The following is a 26,134-nucleotide window of genomic DNA, read 5'->3' on the forward strand; positions in this document are numbered from 1 at the left end:
AGAGGTGTTAAACCACCAAGAGAGAACTGAAAAAGGATTTTTGAAATCAGTGACATTTTGACAGTAATGAATTCAAAAGCATGGGCCTTCTTCACAGTGTGTATGCACAAAACTATGCAAGAAGGAAATTGTCAGTATTTAATTACCTGGGTTTGTTTATGCTCTGCAAACAGACTTGGAATGGGGCCAGAATCCTCTCACTCATGATGAAATAAAGTAAAAACTGCTAAATGACCTCCTCAACATGTCTTGAAGTTCTCCAGAGGCCTGGTAATCAACTAATCATGTGATTGAGGTGTGTTGACCCAGGGTGATATCTAAGACCTGCAGGACACCGGCCCTCAAAGCCTGGAGTTGCCCAGCCCTGCTTAAGAATAATTCTGAATGAACAATGAACCGTGGTAAGAAATTGTTCGATGCGCACGTTGCAATGCGTAATTCTGCCTGTGAACCCAGCTGATACCTTAGTTCAATCCAGCTTACGTTTTATGTCAACCTTTCGCTTTACATGAATAGGCTACAAGCCCCTTTATCTTTACATCTTTATCTTTACAAGCCCCTTTATATTTATCTTCTGTCCCGTGTAGAGGACACTAGGTCTTCCTTGATAACAGAATGATGTGATATGATTATGCTGTTTTGATTTTTGTGTGGATTTCTTTTTAAATGTATTTTCATTTCATGAGCACTACAACAGTTAGATGAACACATCTGAATGCTGAAACGTTTTTTAAGCAAATAACTTCCCATAGTGAAGCCTTTTGATTCAAAAAAGAAGTTGAGAGCTCAGAGGGAGACATCCTAGCGTCAGAGTAGCCTGGGGGAAAGTGGCTGAAGTGTATTATGGATAGTAAGAATTATTTAAGCTGGAATTTGAAGTTGTGGGAACAAAAACATCAGGTCAGACTTCTCCAAAGGCAGCTGTCCATCCCCTGAATTTCCTCAAAGCAGTTTAAATGGGGATCCAAAAGACGCTTGCTTCCAAACTGGGAGCGCTTTTAGCCTCACGTGTATAGAAGATAATGCGAGGAGAGCAGGGATCTCAAGTCTCAGATGCAAGGAAAGTAAAGGCGGTCCAAAATGGACCAAGTACCTGCTCCAGTGTATACATAAGCCTTATTTATTTATAGTCACAAGATCAAAAATATCCAGATTCTGGTTAGCAAGAAAAACGACCTTAATGACTATGAACGAACATATTTCCACACTATTTATTCTCAAGCTAGTTAAACACTAGATGGGCCTTGGATTTATAACCCTTGATTTATAAGTAGCCCAGGAGAGGTGCTATGGCATCTATTAGAGAAAATATTTTTGTCCCCTCCAAATAATTAATATGTATCAACATTACCAAAACTAAAACTTAAATGAAAATGTATCTAACCACAGACTGTGGTTAGATACAAAAAAGTTTGTTTAAAGAGACCACAGAAGATGGTAGATGCACATTTATTAAACAGTAGCTATATCACAGTTCACACGTCTTTGTCTATGGGAATAACTAATAGCCTTGAATAGAATAGGTAATAGTCATATTGGGGGACCCTCTATCTTAAGCTTTGATTGTTACAGATTTGGCAGCAGTATTTGTACATGTAGAAGTGCTGGTAGTAGAAACACTACATTTATTAAAGAAAGAGTTCATAGCAGTTGTATTAAACAGTGTAAAATAATGCAAAATATCTCGTGTACTTTCAGCTTTTATCACATTAATTCTAAATGTGCAGTAAAGTGCATGAAAGTCTTTTATACCCCACCACCGCTGTCCATGTAAGAGTGCAGAATCAATATCCCAGTATGCTCCAAACCACAGAGACAACCAGGCTTGGAGCGATATTAACACACTTCCATCTGTTATGTGATGCAGAGCAGAAGCATTTTACCATCACAGAGTCAACAACGCCTGGTAAAGCGTTGAGGTAGTAAACATTCATAATGACTGAAGTTTTCAGAGTAAAAAAAGCACACCTGGGCTGAGACATTAGTTTAACCAAACTTGAGGTTTAATCTGAAGTTCTGTTAAGTTTCAATACCAAAATAAGCTAAATTTGTCCCCCTGCTAAGTAAAACTGAGATTAGTCATTTTTTAAGTTTGTTCTTTCATATTTCCTTTGCCTGTCTGTGTGTGGAGCGCTCCTTCTATTTTGTGATTTGTTTATATCTTGATGCTTCTTACAGATAGAAACGCTCCATGTCCAGAAATTCCTCAAAGGAATTTCATTAAAGCACAAATAGATTAATTCAAAATCGCTAGCAATTACAAGGGATTTCACAAGAAAGTGTGGGAGTTCAAAGTTCAGTAAATGCATGCAAATTGAAGGTGTTCAGCTGTGTAACAGGTATAGGTTCGAGTGTAGGCCTATACGTAATCCTTGGGACGAGATCGAAGTGATGTCTCTCTCTTCAGCTAGCACAATGCAACATGAGCATGACATCCAAATACCTACTAATGAGGTGATGAGATAAGAACAGCTTGTACATCATGTAGTCAAGCTTTTATCATTGGCAGCCTCTGTGAAAGCAATGGTCTCCAGATCCAAATCAGATTGGCTGGATATTAATCTTAGTACCATTGATGTTAAGTTAGACTCTTTTTCTCCAATTGATCTTTCTGAGTTAACTTCAATAATTACTTCCTCCAAACCATCAAAGTGTCTTTTAGACCCCATTCCTACAAAACTGCTCAAAGAAGTCCTGCCATTAATTAATTCTTCGATCTTAAATATGATCAACCTATCTCTAATAATCGGCTATGTACCACAGGCCTTCAAGCTGGCTGTAGTTAAACCTTTACTCAAAAAGCCATCTCTAGACCCAGCAGTCTTAGCTAATTATAGGCCAATCTCCAACCTTCCTTTCATATCAAAAATTCTTGAAAGAGTAGTTGTCAAACAGCTAACAGATCATCTGCAGAGGAATGGTTTATTTGAAGAGTTTCAGTCAGGTTTCAGAGCTCAGCACAGCACAGAAACAGCTTTAGTGAAGGTTACAAATGATCTCCTTATGGCCTCTGACAGTGGACTCATCTCTGTGCTTGTCCTGCTAGACCTTAGTGCAGCGTTCTATACTGTTGACCATAATATCCTATTAGAGCGATTAGAACATGCTGTAGGTATTACAGGTACTGTGCTGCAGTGGTTTGTATCATATCTATCTAATAGACTCCAATTTGTGCATGTAAATGGAGAGTCCTCTTCACACACTGAGGTTAATTATGGAGTTCCACAGGGTTCAGTGCTAGAACCAATTCTGTTTACATTATACATGCTTCCCTTAGGCAGCATCATTAGAAGACATAGCATACATTTTCACTGCTATGCAGATGACACCCAGCTCTATCTGTCAATGATTTCTAGGCGCAGCCAAGTGGCGGAGGGCTTTCGCTTTGGTGGCCTCAGAATCTCATCTCTGATTTTTGCGGATGATGTGGTTCTGTTGGCTTCATCGGGTGAGGGCCTCCAGCTCGCACTGGAACGGTTCGCAGCCGAGTGTGAAGCAGCGGGAATGAGGATCAGCACCTCCAAATCTGAGGCCTGAGAAAAGGGTGGAGTGCCCACTCCGGGTCGGGGATGAGTTCCTGCCCCAAGTGGAGGAGTTCAAGTATCTCGGGGTCTTGTTCGCGAGTGATGGGAGAAGGGAGCGGGAGATCGACAGACGGATTGGGGCTGCAGCTGCAGTAATGCGGACGCTACACTGGTCCGTCGTGGTGAAGAGGGAGCTGAGTGTAAAAGCGAAGCTCTCAATTTACTGGTCGATCTACGTCCCTACCCTCACCTATGGCCACGAGCTGTGGGTAGTGACCGAAAGAACGAGATCGCGGATACAAGCGGCAGAAATGAGCTTCCTCCGAAGGGTGGCTGGCCTCTCCCTTAGAGATAGGGTGAGAAGTTCGGGCATCCGGGAGGGGCTCAGAGTAGAGCCACTGCTGCTCCACATCGAAAGGAGCCAACTGAGGTGGTTCGGGCATCTGACAAGGATGCCCCCTGGGCGCCTCCTGGGTGAGGTGTTCCAGGCATGTCCCACCGGGAGGAGGCCCCGGGGCAGACCCAGGACACGCTGGAGAGATTATATCTCTCGGCTGGCCTGGGAACGCCTTGGTGTTCCCCCGGATAAGCTGGAGGAGGTGGCTGGGGAGAGGGAGGTCTGGGCCTCTTTGCTTAGGCTGCTGCCCCCGCGACCTGGCCCCGGATAAAGCGGATGAGGATGGATGGATGGATGGATGGATAGACGTAGGCTGCCGGGGGATTCCCATGATGCATTGAGTTTTTCCTTTCCAGTCACCTTTCTCACTCACTATGTGTTAACAGACCTCTCTGCATTGAATCATATCTGTTATTAACCTCTGTCTCTCTTCCACAGCATGTCTTTTATCCTGTCTTCCTTCTCTCACCCCAACCGGTCGCAGCAGATGGCCCCGCCCCTCCCTGAGCCTGGTTCTGCTGGAGGTTTCTTCCTGTTAAAAGGGAGTTTTTCCTTCCCACTGTCGCCAAAGTGCTTGCTCATAGGGGGTCATATGATTGTTGGGTTTTTCTCTGTATCTATGAAGCGTCTTGAGGCGACTTTTGTTGTGATTTGGCGTTATATAAATAAAATTGAATTGAAAAATTGAATTGAATCAATTGCACATCTGAAGACACTGAAAATGGAAGTTTTGTCTTGACAGATCTCAAGAATTGCGCAAAGGAAGTTTAACGATGACATTCCTTTGGGTCAAGCATGCCTCTGGTGCTGTAGCATCTGCCCTTTTACAAACTGGGATCAACTTGGTTACACTTTTTTTTCACATATACGAGGAGCAGAGCTGTTGATTCCGCTATTAGCAGACACGGGGCTGTTACCGTGACGGTACCAAAACCAGATCAAACTGGTATGTTGCCTCTAGGCAAACTCTGGCTTGTGCATAAACATATCTGTGAGTTACACTGATGAAATCATCAAGCGATGGAATTTCTTCCTGCTGAGCTGCATATCTTTAAGAAACATTTGTTCAAACAGCCAGCAGTTGGTTTCTTTATTGAACCAGCCAAATATGTTTATCCCCACTGATACCCAGTCAAGAAACAGAACGGCATCCTTTGATTTATTTAGCACTTAATTAATCTGAAATGTACCAGACTTTTACATCTAGTAAGTGTCTGGGCTTCTCAAGGTTTTCTTGTCTTTTGTTCTTGCCTTCTCTCACTTCTCTTTTTCCCTTGCTCTAAGGTGGAGGTGATCAGCCTACACTCCTGTTCCTCATCATGTCATGACCTAAAAGCATTTAGGGACAGCTTGTTTAAATTAAGGCTCTCTGATGATAGCTGAAATCTGTGGTGTGTTAAAGTCCTTCTCCTTAGAAAATTCTTCTCGTCAGCTGAAGAGCTCTCTCCTTGTGGATATTATAGGTCATCAGCTAATCAGTAGGTTGGTGGTTTGATCCCTGTGGTCCAGTCTGCATGCCAATCCGTGATTCTGCATAATGAGGCCCTATAAGTGCATTTGAAGCAAAACTTTTTGTAGCCTTGGGATGTTAATTATATTTTTTTAACGTACCTTTTATCTGCTATATTTTTTTCAGCCAACTATAGGTGTGTTTCTTTGCACGCAATATGTCTGCAAGGGTACTGATTTCCTGTGTTAAAACCACCAAGAGAGATTATAGATTATAGAGATAATTTCAGTTTGCTCAGCGGCACGCCAAAGTTTTCTGTATAAAGTTTAAAAAAAAAAAAACAAGGCAAAACATGTTTGTGGCACCACCTGCTCTTCTTCCTGAGAAAATCTAAAGATCGAAATTGAAAGTCTCCTCTTTGTATATATATATATATATATATCTTTAGTATCACGGAAAATGTTAATATTACAGCAGGTGTTTCCATTTGTAACTGTGACCTTCATATGATGGCAACTAAAAAAAGTTGTTTGTGCGGTGCTTCAGGTTGATATCCACATCATGACTAAATACGTACCATTACTTTGGGCGTAAGTGCTAGATGTTTAAATAAGGGCTGTCCGACTAAACCAGGGTCATGTAAGTGTCATGTTTTGTCATTTAAATGTTTATGTATGACTTATTTTGGTGCAATATGAATGGATCCTGAGGTCTTTGTCAGTACGTAAAAGCTGTGCAAGTCCAAAATCGATGCCTTCCTTCCTTCACCTTTTCCAAAGCTTTCCAGTGGGCCATGTTGGGAGTCTTTGGCAGGCTGGATCTGGCCCCCAAGCCTCATGTTTGACAAGTTGTGTTAAATGTATTGAGTGTGAGCTTACAGCTTTCTTTTTCTGCAAATAAGATCACTGCAGTCTCGTATCTCACAACAAACTTCAGACTGTGGCAGCAGGAAGTGGACACTGATAACACCACTTCCACAGTAACCTCACTTGAAATATGTCAACATTTTGCCGTCATTAAGTAACATTTGCTCTTCCTGTCTTTCTTGTTGTTTTCCATAACTCAAGGAACTTGTACAGCTTTTCAGTTAAGACTAGTGCATGCAAACACATTTGTTCTGTCACCCCACCAGCCATCTGGAAGTTGTTTAACTTCTAAGTTTAAAAACTAAACTTGATGAAACAATACAGAAACTGAAGTTTCCTGTTATAATTATCGGTCATTGCTTTTGAACACAAACCAGATGGGCTTGTAAAGCAAAACAAAATGAGATTACAAACAAGGACCATTCTTAAAAACTGCAAAAAGTTACAAATTATTCTGTAGTATAACTTTTTTTTTAATAGTCACACAGGCTGGAGGCTCTACTCTCCAATTCAAAAATCACAAAAATTATACAAAAAGTATAAAAATAATCACAACAGACAAAATACTTTTTCAGTAGTCGGTCTGTTTAACTAAACATTAACCCCAGTTGTCTGTGTCCTGCTTTGAGCATTTCGATCTATTTTCCCAACCGGACCGTATCACTGTAGCTCCTTAAATACGAGCAGTTAGAAAAAAAGCTCCAGGAAAAATGCATGATGGACCGGCAGGTCGAGTCTTTGTGGGATTTCGGCCATTGAGAGCACGTCTTCGGTCATGAGGAAGGCGATGGGCCCGACGCGGGTCCACACACACTTCTCACACAGCGGCCCGCCTTGAGACAACCCATCGGTCTGCAGGAGGGCAAAAGTAGAAACAAGAATTAAATAATATTCTTATATTATAATATTATCCTTTACATCAAAGAAGGGTCTTACACATCGCATCTGCTGTCGGCACATGATGAAGGCTGAGCCTGGGGTGATGCAGTTGGGACAGTTTGCGATGGAGCATGGGAGAGGCTGGTCGCTCTTCAGTAGGGAACTGGGCATCTCTGACCTAAAAAAGTACTCCTAGAGATAACAGTGAGAAATGGCAGACAGTTTCATTTATATGGATAAAACCGCCTGGAATACAAGGAGCAGGACATTTGATAGACAGTCTGGGAGCGCGCACGCTAAAAACCAAACCTATGAGCCAGATCCAGCCCACCCGTGTCACCCAGCTGTTGTTGTGATGTGCACTGATACTCGTAAAGCATAAACCATGTCAAACTACATGTGGCACAACTTTTAGCTTTTGAGTTTCACAAGGCTGAACATGAAAAGAATCGTCTATGTACAAGAACAAAACGAATAGATGCCCATAGTAACAGTAGCTGGTCTTAGTGACTCAGCTATAAGGTGGCCGTTCTGACAATAGTTTTACATTTGGCTGGAGTCAGCGTCACTGCTGGCAGCATGATATGATACCTAGAACCTACAGAGGTTGCACAGGTAGTCTCACATCATTATCTTTCATTGCCAAAAGGTTTGCAGTGTCTCCCAGCACAGTCTAAGAGAATGGAGAAGATTCCAGCAGACAGGCAGTTACTTCAGTCTCAGACCAATCTAAAACAGACTTTGTGAGGGTGGCCTAAGGACCCAACATCCTCTACTGGGCCCTGTGTTCACTGCCTGGCATTGGTATTTGTCATATGATATCAGAATTGGCAGTTCTACCACTGATGCCCTGTGAGATAACAACAGGTTCACCCTGAGCACATGTAACAGACGTGAAAGGGTCTGGAGAAGCCATGGAGAGCATTATGCTGCCTGTAACATTGTTCAGTATGACCAGTTTGGTAGTGGATCAGTGATGGTCTGGGAAGCATATCCATCGAGGGACACACAGACCTCTACAGGTTAGGCAAAAGCACCCTGACTCCCATTAGGTATCGAGATGAAGTTCTTGGTGAGACCCTACGGTGGTGCAGTGGGTGCAGTTCGTCCTCCAGATGAACACTGAAATTACCGTGGTAACAACACTCCATGAAAAAGAAACAATACAGGGCCCATAAGTTTTGGTAGTAATTTATAGACAGAGAAGTGAAAGCCACTTGAGAAAACACAGGAAGTATAAAAGCAGAGCAAACATGATCAGCTATTTCTGTTTCTTCTTGCTTCAGGGAGATTCCTTCACTGTTTAAAGCTGCTATCGTATTGGAATCTGTTTCCTTAACCATCACACGTATATATAAAATCCTTAAACCATCTAGGAGGAGACAGAGGGTAAACTGTAAACGTAAACTGCACTTGCGATGGCAGCATTAACTTCATTGCTGTTGTGTTACCAAAGTTTCAAACTCTGTGTGCACTTTTTTTTTTCAAAAAAAACCAAAAAAAAAAAAAAACTGAGGTGAAGGTGTCATTACCACATACCCCTCCCCAAACAGAATCCAACAACCACCCAAGAAGCAAAAAGAAAAGACAACAACAGCAGACTATTATGGCCATGCAATTTCCCCACCACTCCTTTTAGAGTGTGCGTTTTAAACTGTGTTTGGCTTTCTGCAAAAACTGATCTCCCAACATCTGTACACCGACTGGGCTGTATTTACAATGGGAAAACTTTATCGTGGAGTTCAGGCAACAGTCTATGTTTACAAAAGATAATCAAAGCTTGATAAAACCTCCCTAAACAGAAAACGTTTTAGTTTAGCTGTACTGGAAATATAAGGGGCTGAAAATCAAAGTCCTTTGAGTCACTGGAAATGCTAATTAACAAATACAGTGCTTTCAAAATACATCAGATCAATGAGAAAAAAAAAATCATACTGGATATCTATACTGATATGGGAACAAAATATAATAATCGTTCCACAGACGATGCCATATCTCACCTGCTCCACACATCCCTGAGTCACCTGGACACTGGCAGAGGGAATTATGTTAGGATGCTGTTCGTGGACTACAGTTCAGCATTCAACACAATAATTCCCTCTAAGCTTTTCACCAAGTTGACGGATCTTGGACTCAGCTCATCACTGTGTCAGTGGATCCTCAACTTCCTCACAGACAGACCCCAATCAGTGAGGGTAGGAAAACAAGTGTCCCCCTCCATCTCACTCAGCACTGGAGTGCCTCAGGGCTGTGTTTTAAGCCCCCTGCTGTACTCACTGTACACTTATGACTGTGTAGCCACATCCGACACCACCTCCATTGTCAAGTTTGCTGACGACACTGCTGTTGTGGGCCTGATCTCCGACAACATCGAGACGGCCTACCTGGAGGAGATTAGGAACCTGGAGACCTGGTGCCAGGAGAATAACCTCCTCCTAAACATCAGCAAGACTAAGGAGCTGATCGTGGACTTCACTACAAAGCAGGCGAGGAATTACAAACCCCTCATCATCAGTGGCACGCCAGTGGAGAGAGTGGACAGTTTCCGATACCTGGGTGTCCACATCACTCAGGACTTGTCATGGTCCTGTCACATCAACACCCTGGTTAAGAAAGCCCGTCAGCGTCTCTTCTTCCTCAGAAGACTTAGAGACTTCCATCTGCCACTGAAGGTGCTCAAGAACTTCTACTCCTGCACCATCGAGAGCGTCCTGACGTCAAACATCTGCACCTGGTTTGGGAACAGCACCAAGCAGGACAGACGAGATCTGCAAAGAGTGGTGCACTCAGCCGAACGCATCATTCAATCAGAGCTCCCTGACCTGCTGTCCATCTACACCAAGCGGTGCAAGTCCAAAGCTAGGAAGATTATGATGGACCTCTCCCATCCCAACAATGGACTCTTCTCACTGTTGAGGTCTGGGAAGCACTTCCGCTCTCTTAAGGCCAAAACAGAGAGAATGAAGAGGAGCTTCTTCCCCCAGGCTATTCGGGGCCTGAACCAGGTGTAGGACTGGACTCTCCCAACACGTCACTATAAGACTGGACTCTCACACACGTCACCACACGCACCACCACACATTTCCTATAATCCTATAATTCCTATAATTTATAATCCTTATCTTTATAATCTCTTCTGCTATTTGCACATTCTTTACTGTAAATTCCTAAGTTAATTTGTAAATTTTTGTAGTAAATTGTAAATATTGTAAAACTTTTCTTCTGTCATTTAATGGTCGGGCATTGTACAGCTACAAGCATTTCACCCCCATGTCATACTGTGTATGGTTGTGTGTGTGTGACAAATAAAATTTGAATTTGAATTTGAATTTGAAAATAACAAAAGGATGTCACATCATTTGATGGAAATGAAAATGATCATCCCACAGAGGGCTGAATTTAAAGACACCTTGAAAATCAAAGTGAAGAAAATGATGCTGCAGGCTGTTTCAATTTGCACCACCAAACCAGCCACGTTTGATGATGAAGCACAGTGTTCTCCATGGCTTCTCCACACCCTTTCACGCTTGTAACAACCCTCCTAGAAATCTCCTCCATGCTCTTCAGACTGTGCTGGGAGACACAGCAAACCTTCTGGCAAAGACATGCATTGATGTCCCATGTGAAAGAGTTGGACTACCTGTGCAACCTCTGTAGGGCCCAGGTACCTCCTCATGCTGACCCTAGCTTAGCTAAATGCTAAACTAGTGGAGAAACAGTCAGAAAAAAAGATGAGGAAAAACTTTCAGTGTCCAGCAAGTCATGTCTTTTTTTCCTCTGACAAAAGGGAAACACTGAGCACCTTCTTATATTATATTTTGTATTGAGGAAAGGGTGATTAGTGTTTGTATATACTGTCAAACAGTGATCACTGTCAAGAAGTGGTATTAAAAAAAGATTTTTTTTTAAATTGTTGGCACAGCTGCCTGTTATAGCAGTCGCTGTTCTACTTCATTGCTTTTTTATTTATTTTTTTTATTTTCACACTGAAAGATCTGCTGCCTGGAATAAATCCTGTAATCAGCTTGGGTCGTCTTCCAGATCCTGAAAGGAGTGACCCATCTGAATATCTTGTACTTACGTACAGATTTTAAGAAATCGCTCAGAAAGACATGACCAAATTTTGTAAATCTACAATTCTCCATTTAATTTTCCCAATTCTTGTTTTTGGAAGTCATTAAAAATATCTGCTGTGTAATCATTCCACCTTGGAAAAAGAATAGTTCAAAGAAATCCCCCCAAAAAGACCCACATAATTATGACAGTCATGCCCATGATGAGTGTATGGAAACTTCCAGCACAACTGTGTTTGTTTCATGGAGCTGGAGCTGCATTTAAACTTCCCCGGCCACATTCTGTACCTGGCTTTGGGGTTTTTCAGTCCGGAAGGCAGCAGAGGGATTGATGCATTTTTGGACTGAAAGTCATGCGAACCTGGTCATGTTACTGCAAAGAAATACTTCTTTGTCCTGAATACTGTACTGCCACGTGTAAAATGTGCTGAAAAGTAATTTTTGGAGGAAATTCTGTCTTTGAATCATAATGGAAAACACATGGATCCAAACCACCCTCAGTGCCACTTACTGGAAATTACGGGACACACAGTAAGGGAGAAGCAGCATTGCAGTAATCTGAAACTAGGAAGTCAACGACACTGTGTGGCTTGAAGCGTCAATAGGCGAAAGGGTTGGCTGGGCGGGTCCCGAGTTGAGAGCAAGGGGCAGCTTTTTTTCGTTCTTTAAATTTTCTCATTTCTTCATTCTTTTAAATGTGCTCCAGGTTGTGTTTAATGCTGTAACTGCTGTCACAGTCATTTCTCAAGGTTTGGTTTAAATGAAGTGCATCTATTCTCATGACCGTGTTGTTTTGATGCCATTATGAGGTTTACATGTGAAGGCGTTACTGAAACTGCACAGCAATAGGATAAGAAGTGAGATGCACAGTGAGAGTTTCGTACCCCAGCCATTGTGATGATGCGGCGGATGTTTTTTGTGATGATGAGAGTCGTTTTGGCACGAGTGACAGCCACGTACAGCAGGTTCCACTCATCGTCAGGAATTTTAGCTGTGTGTCGGGGGGAGAAACAACAACAGTTAAACAACATTCCCGCTTTCAGGTAGAAATCATCCTCCTTACTAGACGTGCTTCATGCCACTCGTGATAAAAAGGTCCAAGAAAAAAACAACAACAACCCAAAAAACATAACATACCAAATGAGAATTCAGGACTGTGGCGCAGGTTGTGCTTAGAACAGGGAACCTTGACAAAGTCATCAGTGACCATCACGGTGTCAAACTCCAGACCTTTAGACTTATGGACAGTTCCAACTATGAAGTCTGGAAGGAGAGCCAGAACACAGAGTGGAAAAACAACACTCATTAAAAGAAAGACTCCATCCTCCAGACAATTAAAGTCATCTAATCCTGAAAGAAAAAAGAGAGACAAAAGAAAAGATGTTCCAGCTCATGTGAACATCTCCATAACAATAAAATAAATAGTCTATAGTTGCTGATGGTGAGGTTTGAGAGACAAAGACTGTCACTGAGTAAGAAGACGACGAGTCCCCTGCTTTTTTTCTCTTGCTTCACTTCCTGGTGCTTGTTCCAATTTCAACAAATCAGCATCAAATTAAATAAAAAATTATTAAACACATAGAAAATTATTGAGTGTCGGCAGTGGTTATAGTGATGGCTGTCATCCATGTCATTTAAGCCCCTGGCATGACGCATGAAGTCATCACGAGAAGATTTATAGACATCACTATAAGGTTAATGTGAATGAGTCAGCAAAGGGATTTGGAATCATCTTCAAATTATTTAGAACAAATCCACTGTATTTTACTGTGATGGAGTCTGTACTGACCACCCCAACACAACAAACCAGGGTAGAAGTTTTTATTGGATGCAGATTCATATTTCAGGAGCTTTCACATGTACATGCAGTTAAAGAAAGGAACTGTGCAGAACTGACTGAAATCAAAGGTGCAGCAGGACAAAATAAGAGCTGGGAGTCAGTTTGCCAGTTTAAAAAAAAAAAAAAGAAAAACATGAAAGGATCCATCCTGCCTTCTGTCAACCATTCAGGCTGTGTCTTGATTCATGCTCAGTCATCCAGATAAGTAAATCCCAAAGAAGATTCTGTTCTTCTGGACGTAGCGTTTTCAGTGCGAGAAACGTTTCTTCACTCATCCAAGTGACTGCAACTGTACTTTTTATAAGATTGGGGAAACCCGCAGTGAGCTGAGACTGAAGAAGTCACTTGGATGAGTGACAAAACGTTTCTCGCACTGAAAACGCTACGTCCAGAGGAATAGAATAAACTTTTGTGCATTGAGGCTGTGGGTACTGGTAGTGTAGTGATATAGGGAGGATTTTCTTGACACACCTTTGGGTCCATTATCAACAACTGAGCATTGTTTAAACATGACAACCACATGAAAGAAGTCCCAATGTACCCATCAGAAAACGGGTACATTGTGTCCTCCAAATCTGAGGTCATAGTCCTCAGCCGGAAAAGGGTGCAGCGCCCACTCCAGGTTAGGGACGAGTTTCTGCCCCAAGTGGAGGAGTTTAAATATCTCAGGGTCTTGTTCACGAATGATGAAGAAGAGAGCGGGAGTTCGACAGACGGATTGGTGCTGCAGCTGCAGTGATGCTGATGCTGTACCGGTCCATCATGGTGAAGAAAGAGCTGAGTGTAAAAGCGAAGCTCTCAATTTACTGGTCGATCTACGTCACTAACAGGAGATTCACATCATGTATGTGCAGCTGACAAATCTGAAGCAAGTCTGTGATTATGTTATGTCATCATGAAACAAAAACTGAAGTGGAACTGGAAGCAGAGCTTTCAAATGGACAGCAAACACAAGCAAATTCAAGAATAGCTAAAAATGAAGTAATGGATGTTTATGCTCCACCAAAGTAAAAAAAAAAAAAAAAAAAGTCTGAATTCCCCAGAAATGCTGTACAAACATTTGAATCTGGCTGCATGCAAAAATCTGAAGGGGATTTTTTATGAGTGTGGTTAAAATAGCACCATGTAGAAAGCAGAAGTTGTCTTTTTTCCTCCCACGACACGATATTCCTCACTATTGTAGTTACATCGTATCCTACTACGTTCTAAACGGAAATACAAAATCCAGTTTTTCAGTGAATGTAAAACCTAAAGAAACAAGCAAGAATCAGGAAAAAAACTGAGCTGCCGTTTCTTCATTTTTCAGCAAACACAAAATTATTTTAACTTCTAAAATCAATCCTGCTTTTGATACCCAAAAAGACATTTGCCATCCTTATTTGAGGAAAGGAATAAGTGTTTCTATCTTGGCCAGGTCTCCCTTGAAAAAGAGGTTTTTAATCTCAATGAGATCTTCCTGGTTAAATAAAGGTTAAAAAAAAATAAATTAAATTCTTTTTAGTAACTGAAGTCACTTTATTAAGTTATTGTTTTTCCAGGCTTCTTTGTGGATAATGCAGTGTGTGTGTGTGTGTGTGTGTGTGTGTACCTGCATTGCATAAGTCGTTTTCAGAACAGGCCTTCAGTCTTGCCACCAGCTCGGGGATTCGTTTCCGATACTTTTCCACGATGGTCACCTTTGCTTGGAGTTCATTATCTTCTGTTTGTTCAACATATTTTTTGAAAGCAAAGAAGGGATTCTCACTTCGACGAGAGGCGAACGAGCGGATCAGGGGGTCCCTGATGTCTGAAAGCAGAGAAAGTTCAACATTAGTGTCCGAAGTTTGAGTTCTTTGAAACGCTGTTTTTCCTTTTTTTACTTCATTTGTAAAACTAGAGCAATAACACAGCACAGAACAACGGAAATAAAGAGATTATTAAATATGTCCTGATCGTGGTTAAAAGGAGGAGTATGAATAAGGTTGATTATCACTGCAGGGTTATGGACTTCGTGGACATCTTTAATATTTGGATCATAATCAGAGGAAAGATGTTACCTCATGGATCTTTGAATACCTGAACTTCCAAAACACATTTGGGAACTTTTCATGAGTTTTTTAAACAAACAGTAAATGAAAGTGCTTGAGAACCGGACTCCCCACCAAATCTTTTGAACTGAACAAAACTTTTCAGATGAGAAGTGAAACGTCTTTGGAAACCTAAAAAATGAATCCCATTACCTTCAAGTTAAGCGCCTGACCTGGATGACTGAACCTACACAAATAAAGCTGTTGAAAGCACTAAAAGCCTTTTACCTAAAGGAAATAAATTATAATTACAGAATAAAAACTTTCTTTTCATGGGCCAGAGATACACTTTGTTATTTACTTTTTTTTTCTTCCCCTAAACAAAGCAACAATATGATTATTAGGATTTTGAAAGTTGCTGCTAAACAGCCACCTTCAGTCCCCAAAATCTAACAGTGGCTGGTAAGATATGTTCGGCTCTGGTATCAATGGCAAGCTATAGAGCCACTCCAATCAGAAGATGGAGCAGATGGTCTAAAAAGTGGTCAATGCAGTTTGAAAGAGAGCAGATGGATTAAAACATGCATACAATTTATTTATTTGGCAAAGCAAATATACCACAAATATACTCCTGTCACAATAGTCTCATGCTATGAGAAATGCTATATTCCATTGCTGTGTATCATTTTATTCTTACAGTGAGGTCTTCGTTCTCCTTCTTGGAGCTGCTGCCCTGTTTGCTGCAGCAGGTGCCATACATCCATGATACGGTCCAGCCCGATGTTCTTTATATCCTGAGGGAAAATATCAATATCAGGTACTGATTTCTAAACGTTACATACATTGATAACAAACAATAAAGTCTTCATTTTTGATCAAATTTAACCCGCAACGTAACGCATCCCTTCGTATAATTATATGTGGATACACACTCACGCCAATGAAGTGGAGCCTGCAGCTGGGATTTGCATCTGTAAGTCGAACGGCTTCACTAAACACGCCGAAATTGCACCTAGATAAGATGGCTGTCTTCCCTCGGCTTTGGCATGCACCTGCCCCCACAGCCTCAACGACTCTGTCTGCAGCATTGTCACACACCCCGCCTACAGAATAAATAAAACAGTCAAAATCAATTATGCTCAAGTCTTTAAAAAACTGAAACTGGTTCTGAAAAACCACATATTTTTTCATTTTTAGGAAGAGTTTACCCTTCTGGTTTCCTCCGACAAGAATTTTCTGAACTCCCTTGCAAACTTTGAGGATGGTGGCACCCACATAGGCGATCTCAGCACCAAATCGAAAGCTCTGGACAACATAAATGGCATGAAGGTTTAATAATAGGAGCAAAAAGATTATACATGCTTGATCCTTTTTTTTAATAAAGACATTTAGAATTTACAGTTGAATAGCAGGGGAAAGTATAACTGCAAACTTTATAACATGCTTCAATACAATTTTATTTATACAGCACCAAATCACAACAAAAGTCACCATTTGAAGGTAAAGACCCTACAATAACACAGAGAAAGCCCCAATAATCATACGACATGAGCAAGTACTTGGCGACAGTGGGAAGGAAAAACTCCCTTTTAACAAGAAGAAACCTCTGGCAGAACCAGGCTCGGGGAGGGGCGGCCATCTGCTGTGACCGATTTATTTAGGGTGAGAGGAGGAAAAGATGCACACGAGGCAGTTGTCTTCCTGCTTGCAGGTGTCAGTCAGCTACTTGACACACGCCAACATAAGCAGGTTAAGTGAAGATAACATGCTACTTGAAACTGATAGCAGTTTTTCCTAGTGACATCATAATTCCTGCTGGAATATTTGGAAGAATCAGCCCAAGTGAAGCTGCAATCTCCCACGTTTAAGCTGAATGAGTGAGATGGTCACATGTCCTTTAATCTTCTTCAACTGCAACCTGATGTGCATTGTAACTGCTGATGTGCATGACTATGAGCTACTAGCTAATATTAGCTACTACTAGATTTAAGGTTTTAACTTTTCCTTGGAACTCCAAACTGACTGACAACATGCCGAAGGAAACTGCCGGTGTGGTCGCACTGTGCTAAAATGGAAAACGGATGGCCAAAAAGCTGAGTTTAAGCTTTGTTTACATGTCACCAGACTGTATCTGATGCCTCCTCTTTCATATAAACAGATCCCAAATTCAACAGTTCAACTCTTCTGGGACAGCTTTCTACAAGATGTAGGAGTGTGTTTATGGGAACAAAAACATTCTTTTTGATGATTATTCCAAAAGCACATTTGAGGTCCAGACTGTTCCTGCAAAGTTTGGAGCATGAAGTTGTGCAACATGTTTTGGTATGCTGAAGCGTTAAGGGTACCTTTCAGTGGAACTAAGGGGCTAATCCAACGCTTTGCATTCCGCTTGATGATGCAAGGCTTGAATGCAGCTGCTCAGGCATGAAGCTCTATACCCACCGCTCTTGAGCTAATCGGAAGCTTACATGAACTTTGGAGGTCTGCGGCGATTGATTTTTCAGAAAGCCTCTGCACACTATGGGCCTCGGCACCTGCTGACCTCGTTCTGTGATTTTATGCGGCCTACCATCTCATGGCTGTGTCGCTGTCATTCTCAATCGTTTCCCCTTTGTTATAATATCACTAACATCTGACTGTGGAATATTTAGTAGCGAGGAGCATGTGGCATCTATCACGGTACCACACTGGAATTCACTGAGCTCTTGAGAGCGATTCTATCACAAATGTTTATAGAAGCAGTCTGCATGCCTGGGTGATTTTATCCACCTGTGGTCATGGAAGTGACTGGAACACCTGAATTCAATGATGTAGATGGGTGAGTGAATACTTTTGGCAGTATAGTGCATCTTTCTTCTTTTGCTGTATTTGTCAACTTTGACACATCTGATGCATTTTCTGTCCACGTTTACCACGGTGTGTTTGGGTAGTTGTGTGTACCTGGGTGAGGTAATAGATGTGGGTGTGTTCAACAACATTCAAGGCATTAACAGCTCCTCTGAAGGTGTAGATCTGCTGATGAGGATCGCCAACCAGGATTTTCCCACAGCTCTGAGACAGCAGCACATCCATGATGGCTGAAACAAAACAAACAACAGTCAGTGGACAACATGAAAGCATAAAAGCTGAGCTAAATCATCAAGGATTTGCTTTTCTGCAAACATGTGAGCCTGTGGGAGTATTTCAGTACCGGGAGTGCAGTCCTGGGCTTCATCAATGAAAAGAGCATTGTATGCACCCGACAAGCAAGGCTTTGGGTCTTGGAGCTGCCATAACTTTAGGTAACCTGGGAATGAAATGTTCCAGGGATCCTCCATCATTTCTTTACACAACGTAGTAAACATAATTATATTTCTTCATTTCACAGTTGGCGTACCATCGTGGGTCATGTAATAGGCATCTTTTGACTTCTCATTCAGATCCTTCATTTTTTTCCAGATTCTCTGTGCATCACGGACGACCAACTGAAACAAGGATTTCATGATAACACAAAACACACTTTAGATGTAGCTTCATAATAATTTACTTCATAGGTACAGCGCCGATCTTTTATATACTTTAAAACGTTTATACCAGTTTTTCATCATGATCTATATCCTTGCGGAAGTTGTTTTTAGTCACACGAGAGTTGGGAACATGTCTTATAGTGATGGTTTCATCTGTAGAAGCCATAAAGGCATTGAGGGTTGTCATAACCACTTTGGCCTTGGTGAAGCCACCGCGGCCTTTGGGCAGAACAGAACTGATGGCGAAAGCCTTCATGTTAAAGGTCAGCTTGTCACGGAATTTGTATCTGAAAGGGAGAGAAGAGAGCACGATAGTATTAAAACGAAGGCCTGCCATCACGAGCATCTGAGAACTCTGATTCTCACCTCTTCCCTACGTCATTATAGGCCAACGAGTGGACGGTCTTGCAGTCCACGTTCCTGGGGAAGCGGCGGCGTGCCTCCGAAGCCACAGAATTGTTGAAGGCCACATAAAGGAAGCGAAGGTCCGGCCGCTGCTCAGCGTACTTCACTAGTGTGGTAGTCTTCCCAGTACCTGTGTCACACAGCACTGACCTTTAATGAAGCTACGACACAAAGACCCGTCATCTGCAAATGTAGCCTACATCACACAAGCTGCACTGATGACAAAAGATTCATATTTTACATCTATGTTCCCTACGGGCTGACGGCATCTTTATACCACTGTCTGCTCCAGAACCTTAAAGAGACCGGAGGTAAAAGGGCTCATTTCAGGCTAAAAGGCTTCATGTAATCATGTAATGCTCCTCCAGGGCAATCCCACAGCTATAACATAAAGAAATGAGCGTATAAAAATGAGCATATTAGACCCATTTTACCAAGGTGTTATAAAGGAGAAAGAGCGCCCCCTGGTGATGTCTCAAATCCTATAGCATTAAACGTATTTAGTGCAGACAGTACACGCAATGGGAACGAATGGGAAAAGTTAATAAAAATGGATATTGCAGTGTTGTTCTTCTATAAACATTCAATCCACTGGCCAGTGACACATACTCTGGCTGGCCTAAAAGATTCATGTAAGGGCACTGTCTCCAATTCCACTTCCTTACTGTACCTGCAAATGCTATTATCTTAACCACGTGGTCATCCTGGATATTGTGGCTGAGGATCTGCTGCTGTTCTTGCGTGAGGTGGATCTGGGGCCGCCTAGCAGAGACACCAGAAACAAACAAAAAAAGTGCTAAAACTCCTCAAGCATCAGTCCAGCTCTAATTATTTAAATGTCTGCTGAATATTACATATACAAGTTCAGAAAAAAGAAAATCACACTGGCTGTTAGTTTATTATGTGAATAAGCAAAAATCAATCAGAAAAAAATGGTCTCCAGTGAATTAGTTTGGCCTGCAGTTTGAATCCCTCTTAAGACAGTTAAACAAACATCATGAGCTGAAACATGATTAGATCCAGAAAAAAAAAAGAAAAGGACTGAACCTCCATCAAGGAAGGTTTAAGCAACTTGCAAGTAATTATGACGGTATAAGGGGAGGAGGACTCGCTCTTTATGTAAACAACCGCTGGTGTTCCTCTAGTCACGTTAAGGTGAGGACGGCTGTGCGTAATAAACATACTGAACTGTTAGCAATTGGTCTTCGACCATATTATCTACCGTGAGAGTTTTCCCTCGTCATAATCATCATTGTTTACTCCCCTGGGCAGGGCTGATCACAACCTTGTCCACCTCCAGCCCTTTTACAAACCTATCATCCCGAGGCAACCTGCAGTCACAAAAATTGTTATAAGATGGACAAGGAAGACAGAAGAGACTCTGCAGGGCTGCTTTGAGGCAACGGACTGGGATGTTCTCTGTAATGCTCATGGGGACAATTTTGACAATCTGACTGGCTGTGTTACAGACTATAGCAACTTCTGTGCGGAAAATGTGGTTCCCAAAAAAAAAAAAACATTCATTGCTTCCCCAACAATAAACCTTGTTACCCAAGGTAACATCAAAGCTACGCTAAACAAGAAAAAGAGATTTTTCAGAAACTGTGACAAAGAACAGTTGAAATGTGTGCAGAAGGAGCTTAAAGCCAAGACTGCTGAGGGAAACAAGTCCCTCAGAAGAAAGCTGGAAAGCAAACTCCAAGAAAACAATACCAGGGAGGTGTGGAAGGGAATGTGGGCCATTACTGGCCTGAGACAAAGGAGGTGTGTGGATGGATGGGGATGTTGAATGCGCAATCAACCTAAATCTGCACTTCAATAGGTTTGACTGCCCTGCATCTCCTGTCCCCACACCCAGCTCTTCCCATCTTCTCCATCCCCCCCCCCCCCCCCCCAGCTCTTCCCATCTTCTCCATCCCCCCCCCCTCCTGCTCCCTCAGCCTGTCTCTCTTTGTCCCTCTCAGCAGATGACATCAAAGGGGAACTGTGCATACTCCACTTCAGCAAAGCTGCTGGCCTTGATAGTGTCTGTTCCAGGGCCCTCAGGTGCTGTGCTGCCCAGCTGTCTAGAGCTCTATATCAGATCTTTAACATGAGTCTGAAACTGCAGAGGGTCCCATCACTCTGGAAGACATCCTGCCTGGTTCCTGTCCCCAAAAAGATCAACCCGTCGATCCCCAGTGACTACAAGCCAGTGGCTCTGACCTCACACGTCATGAAGACGCTGGAGAGACTCACCTGCATCTGCTGGTGGAGCCTTGGCTGAACTCCTTAAAGTTTGCTTATCAACCCCATATCGCCGTGGAGGACGCCATCACCTACCTGCTGGACCAGGCTTATTCTCATCTGGACATTGTTGAGAGCATTGTGAGGGTCATGTTCTTCGAATGCTTTTAACACGATCAGTCCATCACTGCTGGGCAATAAGCTCAAGAAAATGCAGGTGGATGCATCAACGGTAGCTTGGATTACGGACTATTTAACAAATTGACCACAGCATGTCTGGCTGAAGAGCTGCCACTCGGATAACATCCTAAGCAGCACGGCAGTGCCACAGGGACTGTCCTATCACCATTCCTCTTTACCCTCTACATGTCTGACTTCAGGTACAAGTCTCAGTCATGTCATGTGCAGAAAGGAGGAGGAATACAACAGTGTGGTGGACAGCTTTGTTGTGTGGTGTGAGCTAAATCATTTCCAACTTAACATCGCAAAGACAAAGGAACTGATTGTCGACTTTAGGAAGCATGCTCCTCCTCCTACCCCTGTAACCATCAGAGGGGCTGTTGTGGAGGTAGTTGAGGACTACCGGTACCTGGGGGTACACACTGACTGTAAACTGGACGGTCCAAGAACACAGAAGCTGTCTTCAAGAAAGGCCAGAGCTGGCTTTTCCTACTGATGCAGCTTAGGTCCTTTAATGTTTGTAGGAAAATATTTACCAAGTTCTATCACTCTGTGGTAGAGAATGTTGTGTTCTTTGCAGCTTTGTGCTGCGGCAGTGGGGTGAAGACAGCTGATAGCAACAGGCTGAACAAGGCTGGTTCTGTCCTGGGTGTCAGACTGAGAACCCGATGGAGGTGTCTGAGAGGAGAATGCTAGAAAAGTGTCTCAGTATCATGGACAACCCTTCTACGCCTCCATGATGGGCCATCGGAGCACACGTAGGAAAAAAAAAACTCATCGCCTCTGAATGCAGAACTGACCACCACAGGAAATCCTTCCTGCCGGTGGCAATAAGACTGTACAACTCTTCTTTCATCGGTAGATGATTTTCTAGGATTAATATGATTGTATTTTGTTCTCACTCAGATTGTGCAATATTATTCACCTGTATGTTACTGAATGTTTGTTTCATCCCCCCATCATATGCTGCTACTCTCTTTATTCATTGCACTAACATTATGTCACTTGTCATAATTACTTGTAGTAATAGTTATGTTATTTTATCTGCGCTCATTTTTTCTCTTGTTGCATTGAGCATGTTTGCGACAAAAGAATTTCCCTCGGGATAAACAAAGTTCTTCTTATCTTAATCGGTTAATGGGCTTCACCTAATGAGAGTTTACCAGAGCTGACTGAAACTGCTGAGAATTATAGGATCAGTTGGAATAAATTCTTGCAACAACAAGAGAAACGCTTCAAATCACATACAGAAAGAAAGCTTGCTGAGCCGCTCTTATTCAGTCTTCTCAAAGTATTGAATAAAATATCGATATTTAGCGTCCCTGTATCGGTATTACAGAGCTAACATATTTTGACCTCACCTGCTCTGTGGAGAGCTGACAGGGAACGGGCCATTCTCCATCAGGTGGAGGACATAGTAAATGTTGTAATGCAACCTGAGCAGGCAGAAAAAAGAAAAACAAACAGTGTGACGAATGATGAGAACAGAAATCCGGATTGCTACTCGTTATTCATCTTACCTGTTACTGACAGTGACTTTGTTCCTTTCTAAAGCGAGCAGCATCATGGCCATGTGGCAGAGGTACTCTGTGATGGCCGAGTGTGACATGCAGCCCGTGAGCAGAGACACTAAGGCCTGCACATCACCAACACCCTCACTCAGGATCAGTATGACAGCCATGGCTGCATACGGGTTAGGACCCTGGAAATCAGATCCATTGTGGACACACTTTAAAACTCAGATTGTCTCTATATGATCACATGGCATTTTTTATGTATTAATGAGTGAGTCATACAGTAATTCCAAGGTTAAAGTGCTTCTGAACATCAGAAATACGCAGTCTGATGGAGGCCTCAGCTTGAGGGAAAAGGCGATGTTTCTTTACACGCTCCAGAACTTCATCTGGCCTCAAGCGCTCTCCAACCTTATGCTGAGCCATTAAACTGATAATAAAGACAACACACACAAACACACAGAGTGACATTTTAAAAATGAGAAATTGATATCAAATTCCAGTCACACACACACACACAATGTGAGATCAGCTTATTTACACTTTTTTTTTTTTTACAGCGAGGGTGGCCACAGCAACTCGTATACAGGAGAGACTTGCATCACTTCCCAAACCAACCTTCCCAGTCAGATCAAAAACAGTCATATTGGAATCATATTAACCAGAAATACATGAATAATTTTCTGCAGTTCTAGGCAAGACTTCATGTGGTGGACATTTTACAAGAACTTCAACTGTTTTGTAATTTTTCTTATTAAAGAAAGAGTAACTTACACAACTAGCTTTCGTATGCTGTGCTCTGAAGGTGCTGGCCCTGTTATACCGCTGTTCCTCAGGATGGAGCAGATCTCCATCTCTGTATGCCTCTCTCTCATCATGTAGCGATAGTATTGTTTCTTGAAAGGCACAAACTGTGAAGAGAAGCACATCCAACATGACTTTGACATTTCGCTCCACGTGCTCATTTTGCGATTGTTGTTTGGTGTCATCTTACCGTGCTGTCCTGGACGATGTTCCTCCAGCGATGGCAAACGAGCCTGACATTGAGGTACAGGTCCTGGGCAGGTAGGAGGCACAGCACCTCTCTCAGCACCTCCTCTGGAAGGTCGTCCATGCAGCCCTGGGGTTTCAGCAAGCCGCTTCTGCTGCCCAGGAGCCCAAAGTGGGCATCGGGAAGGGCCTCCACCTCCTCTTCTTCATTATCAATGTCACACTGGTCAAATTCATCATCATTCCCAAACATCTCAGCCGTCATTCCCTCCAGATAATCCACTTGCTGCTCTTCCTTCACCTTAGACTGCGGCATCATCTCAACAGCCAACAGGCTGGCATCGTCAATCTCCTCCTCCTCGCCTGCCTCAGGCTCTGGCATCATCACAGCAGCTAAAAGACTGTCATCGATCTCCTCCTCCTCTGTTACCCTGAGCTGTGGTGCCAAAGGTACAGCCAACAGGCTGATATCGTCATCCTCATCCTCCTCTTCTTCTGCAGCTCTTGGCTCTTCCTTGGAGGTGGAAGGCAGGGAGGATTTGTGCGGACTGGAGCTGAGGACTCTCGCCACAGAAAAAAATTCATTGATACCCTTCTGTCTCCCAGAAGGACTTCCTGTGGCAGGTGCTAAGAGAAAAAGGACAAAGATTTATAATCTGATTCTTTAGACTTTTTGTCAAAAGGCAAAAAATACATCCATAAATCATTGGTTTAGTTTAGTAAGGTTGTCTGTTGTGTTCTTTCATTTGTCACTGAGCTGCTAAGTGTTGATTTATCAAATTCTAAGGTCTTTGCCGATCTCTGATAGTTTTATTGGTGGTTTTCAGCCTTACTTGCTCCAACATATCTTTGGGTCTCATATTTAAAATTGCATTAAATTTACAGTTAAATGCAGTGCACTTCAATCAGAGCTTGACTGCTGGGTTTACAGTCCACTACAAAAACTGTGTCTTCCTCCTAAAGACATGACACAAAGAAGCTGGGGTGGCTGTAGCTCACGTGGTAGAGCAGGTCATCTGTTAAGCAGTCAGCACTTAACAGTTATTGATTGGGTGAATTAATTAGTTGTATAAAGCACTTTGAGTGCTCATATAGAGTTGAAAAGTGCTATATAAGAACCAGTCCATTTAACATTTACCAAGTCACATGCTCAGTGTTCCACACTGTAATAAAAGCTTTACACCACATTACCAAACTTTGGCCGCTTAGTGGGTGTCCTGGGGTAAAGCCCCCGGTTCGGATCACGGTTGCCCATCCTCTGGTTAAAGGTGTGAGGCCGGGTGAGGACTGCTCTTTGTCCCAGTCCATCACAGTCTTCTGCATTCAGGTGCCTCCTCTTGGCCTTTCCTAGGAAACCACACAACATCCAGCCGTGGCAGAACAATTCAAATCACAGTACTGGGATTATCCTGCATGCAGGGTAAGCCTTTCCTTAGATTTCAGCCTACAATTGTTTGCTAACTAGTTTACCATTAAAGATTATATTCAGTTTTGTGGGATAAAACAAGGCAACAAGTCTAAAAAATCTCGTTAAAACTTTATTTTTCGTATACGTGCATTTCAAAAGTAGTACATGAGTACATACAGTGTACTTAGCTTTAAATCCTGAACTTACCTTTAACAGACACCTCCATTTTCTGCTGCTACACCTACAATCTTTCAGTAACAAAGCCCCATAACTTCACGTAAAGAAGTCTTTACACACGAACAGCCTCAGAAAATACACCCGAACCGTCCAAGCTAACGTCCACAAACGATCACTGCGAGCCCGTGTGTGCCTGCTAACATTAGCGGTACTTCTCCCAGAAGTACTGCTAATGCAAAAACTACTTTAAAAACGCGACTGCTCCTAAATGTAAGCGGACTAATTTAACGTTAACAGGGATTCATTGGAGAAAACGTTCATGTATGTTTTTGTTTTCGAGGAAAGCTTCTGAAGTTGCAGGTCTGGTGTAATTGGTCGGTTTGTTCTTCTTTGAATCTCAAACCAACTTGAAAGGCGCATCATCGCCACCTACTGGAAAGCTGAAATTCGCATTTTGCGACATCGAGCTAAGTTCCAATTTTTCCAATGGCTTGATCCAGATGCTACAAAGTTTTTGCAAAAGTGAGCAAGAACGATTAATGTAATCAATTTAAAAAACGATTAAATAAAATATAAAAGATTATCCTCTTATTTAAATGACAAACTGATTTGATTAGTAGACCCTTAATATAACAGATAGAACTCTGTTTGGCTTACAGGGCTCAAATCATTTTTTGTTCCACAAATTTCTTC

General features: G+C 42.4%; 1 protein-coding gene across 1 annotated transcript; it reads right to left on the reverse strand.

Annotated features, from left to right (window-relative positions):
• Positions 1-6,689: 6,689 nt before the first annotated feature.
• Positions 6,690-25,988, reverse strand: fbxo18 (F-box DNA helicase 1). Its single transcript, XM_026146979.1, has 21 exons — positions 25,472-25,988; positions 25,048-25,203; positions 23,861-24,483; positions 23,641-23,777; positions 23,149-23,296; positions 22,873-23,054; positions 22,714-22,788; positions 19,617-19,708; positions 18,908-19,076; positions 18,609-18,828; positions 18,412-18,499; positions 18,226-18,321; positions 17,976-18,112; positions 16,244-16,340; positions 15,972-16,138; positions 15,733-15,829; positions 14,618-14,815; positions 12,327-12,452; positions 12,074-12,180; positions 7,174-7,308; positions 6,690-7,089 (listed from the first exon to the last, which is right to left on the reverse strand). Exons 1-21 carry the CDS (start codon positions 25,488-25,490, stop codon positions 6,925-6,927), a joined length of 3,234 nt encoding a protein of 1,077 aa, XP_026002764.1. The 5' UTR covers positions 25,491-25,988; the 3' UTR covers positions 6,690-6,924.
• Between the last annotated feature and the right edge of the window lie 146 nt (positions 25,989-26,134).

The sequence above is a fragment of the Astatotilapia calliptera genome, chromosome 17 (assembly GCF_900246225.1).
Source record: "Astatotilapia calliptera chromosome 17, fAstCal1.2, whole genome shotgun sequence".
Classification (NCBI taxonomy): domain Eukaryota; kingdom Metazoa; phylum Chordata; class Actinopteri; order Cichliformes; family Cichlidae; genus Astatotilapia; species Astatotilapia calliptera.

Bases quoted from the DNA above. Each gene is read 5' to 3' on its own strand.
- fbxo18 (XM_026146979.1), bottom strand. The intron at 24,484-25,047 runs GTAATGTGGTGT...TTTTTCTCTTAG, and splicing joins CACTAAGCGGCCAAAGTTTG to CACCTGCCACAGGAAGTCCT. The intron at 23,297-23,640 runs GTAAGTTACTCT...CTTTATTATCAG, and splicing joins AGCATACGAAAGCTAGTTGT to TTTAATGGCTCAGCATAAGG.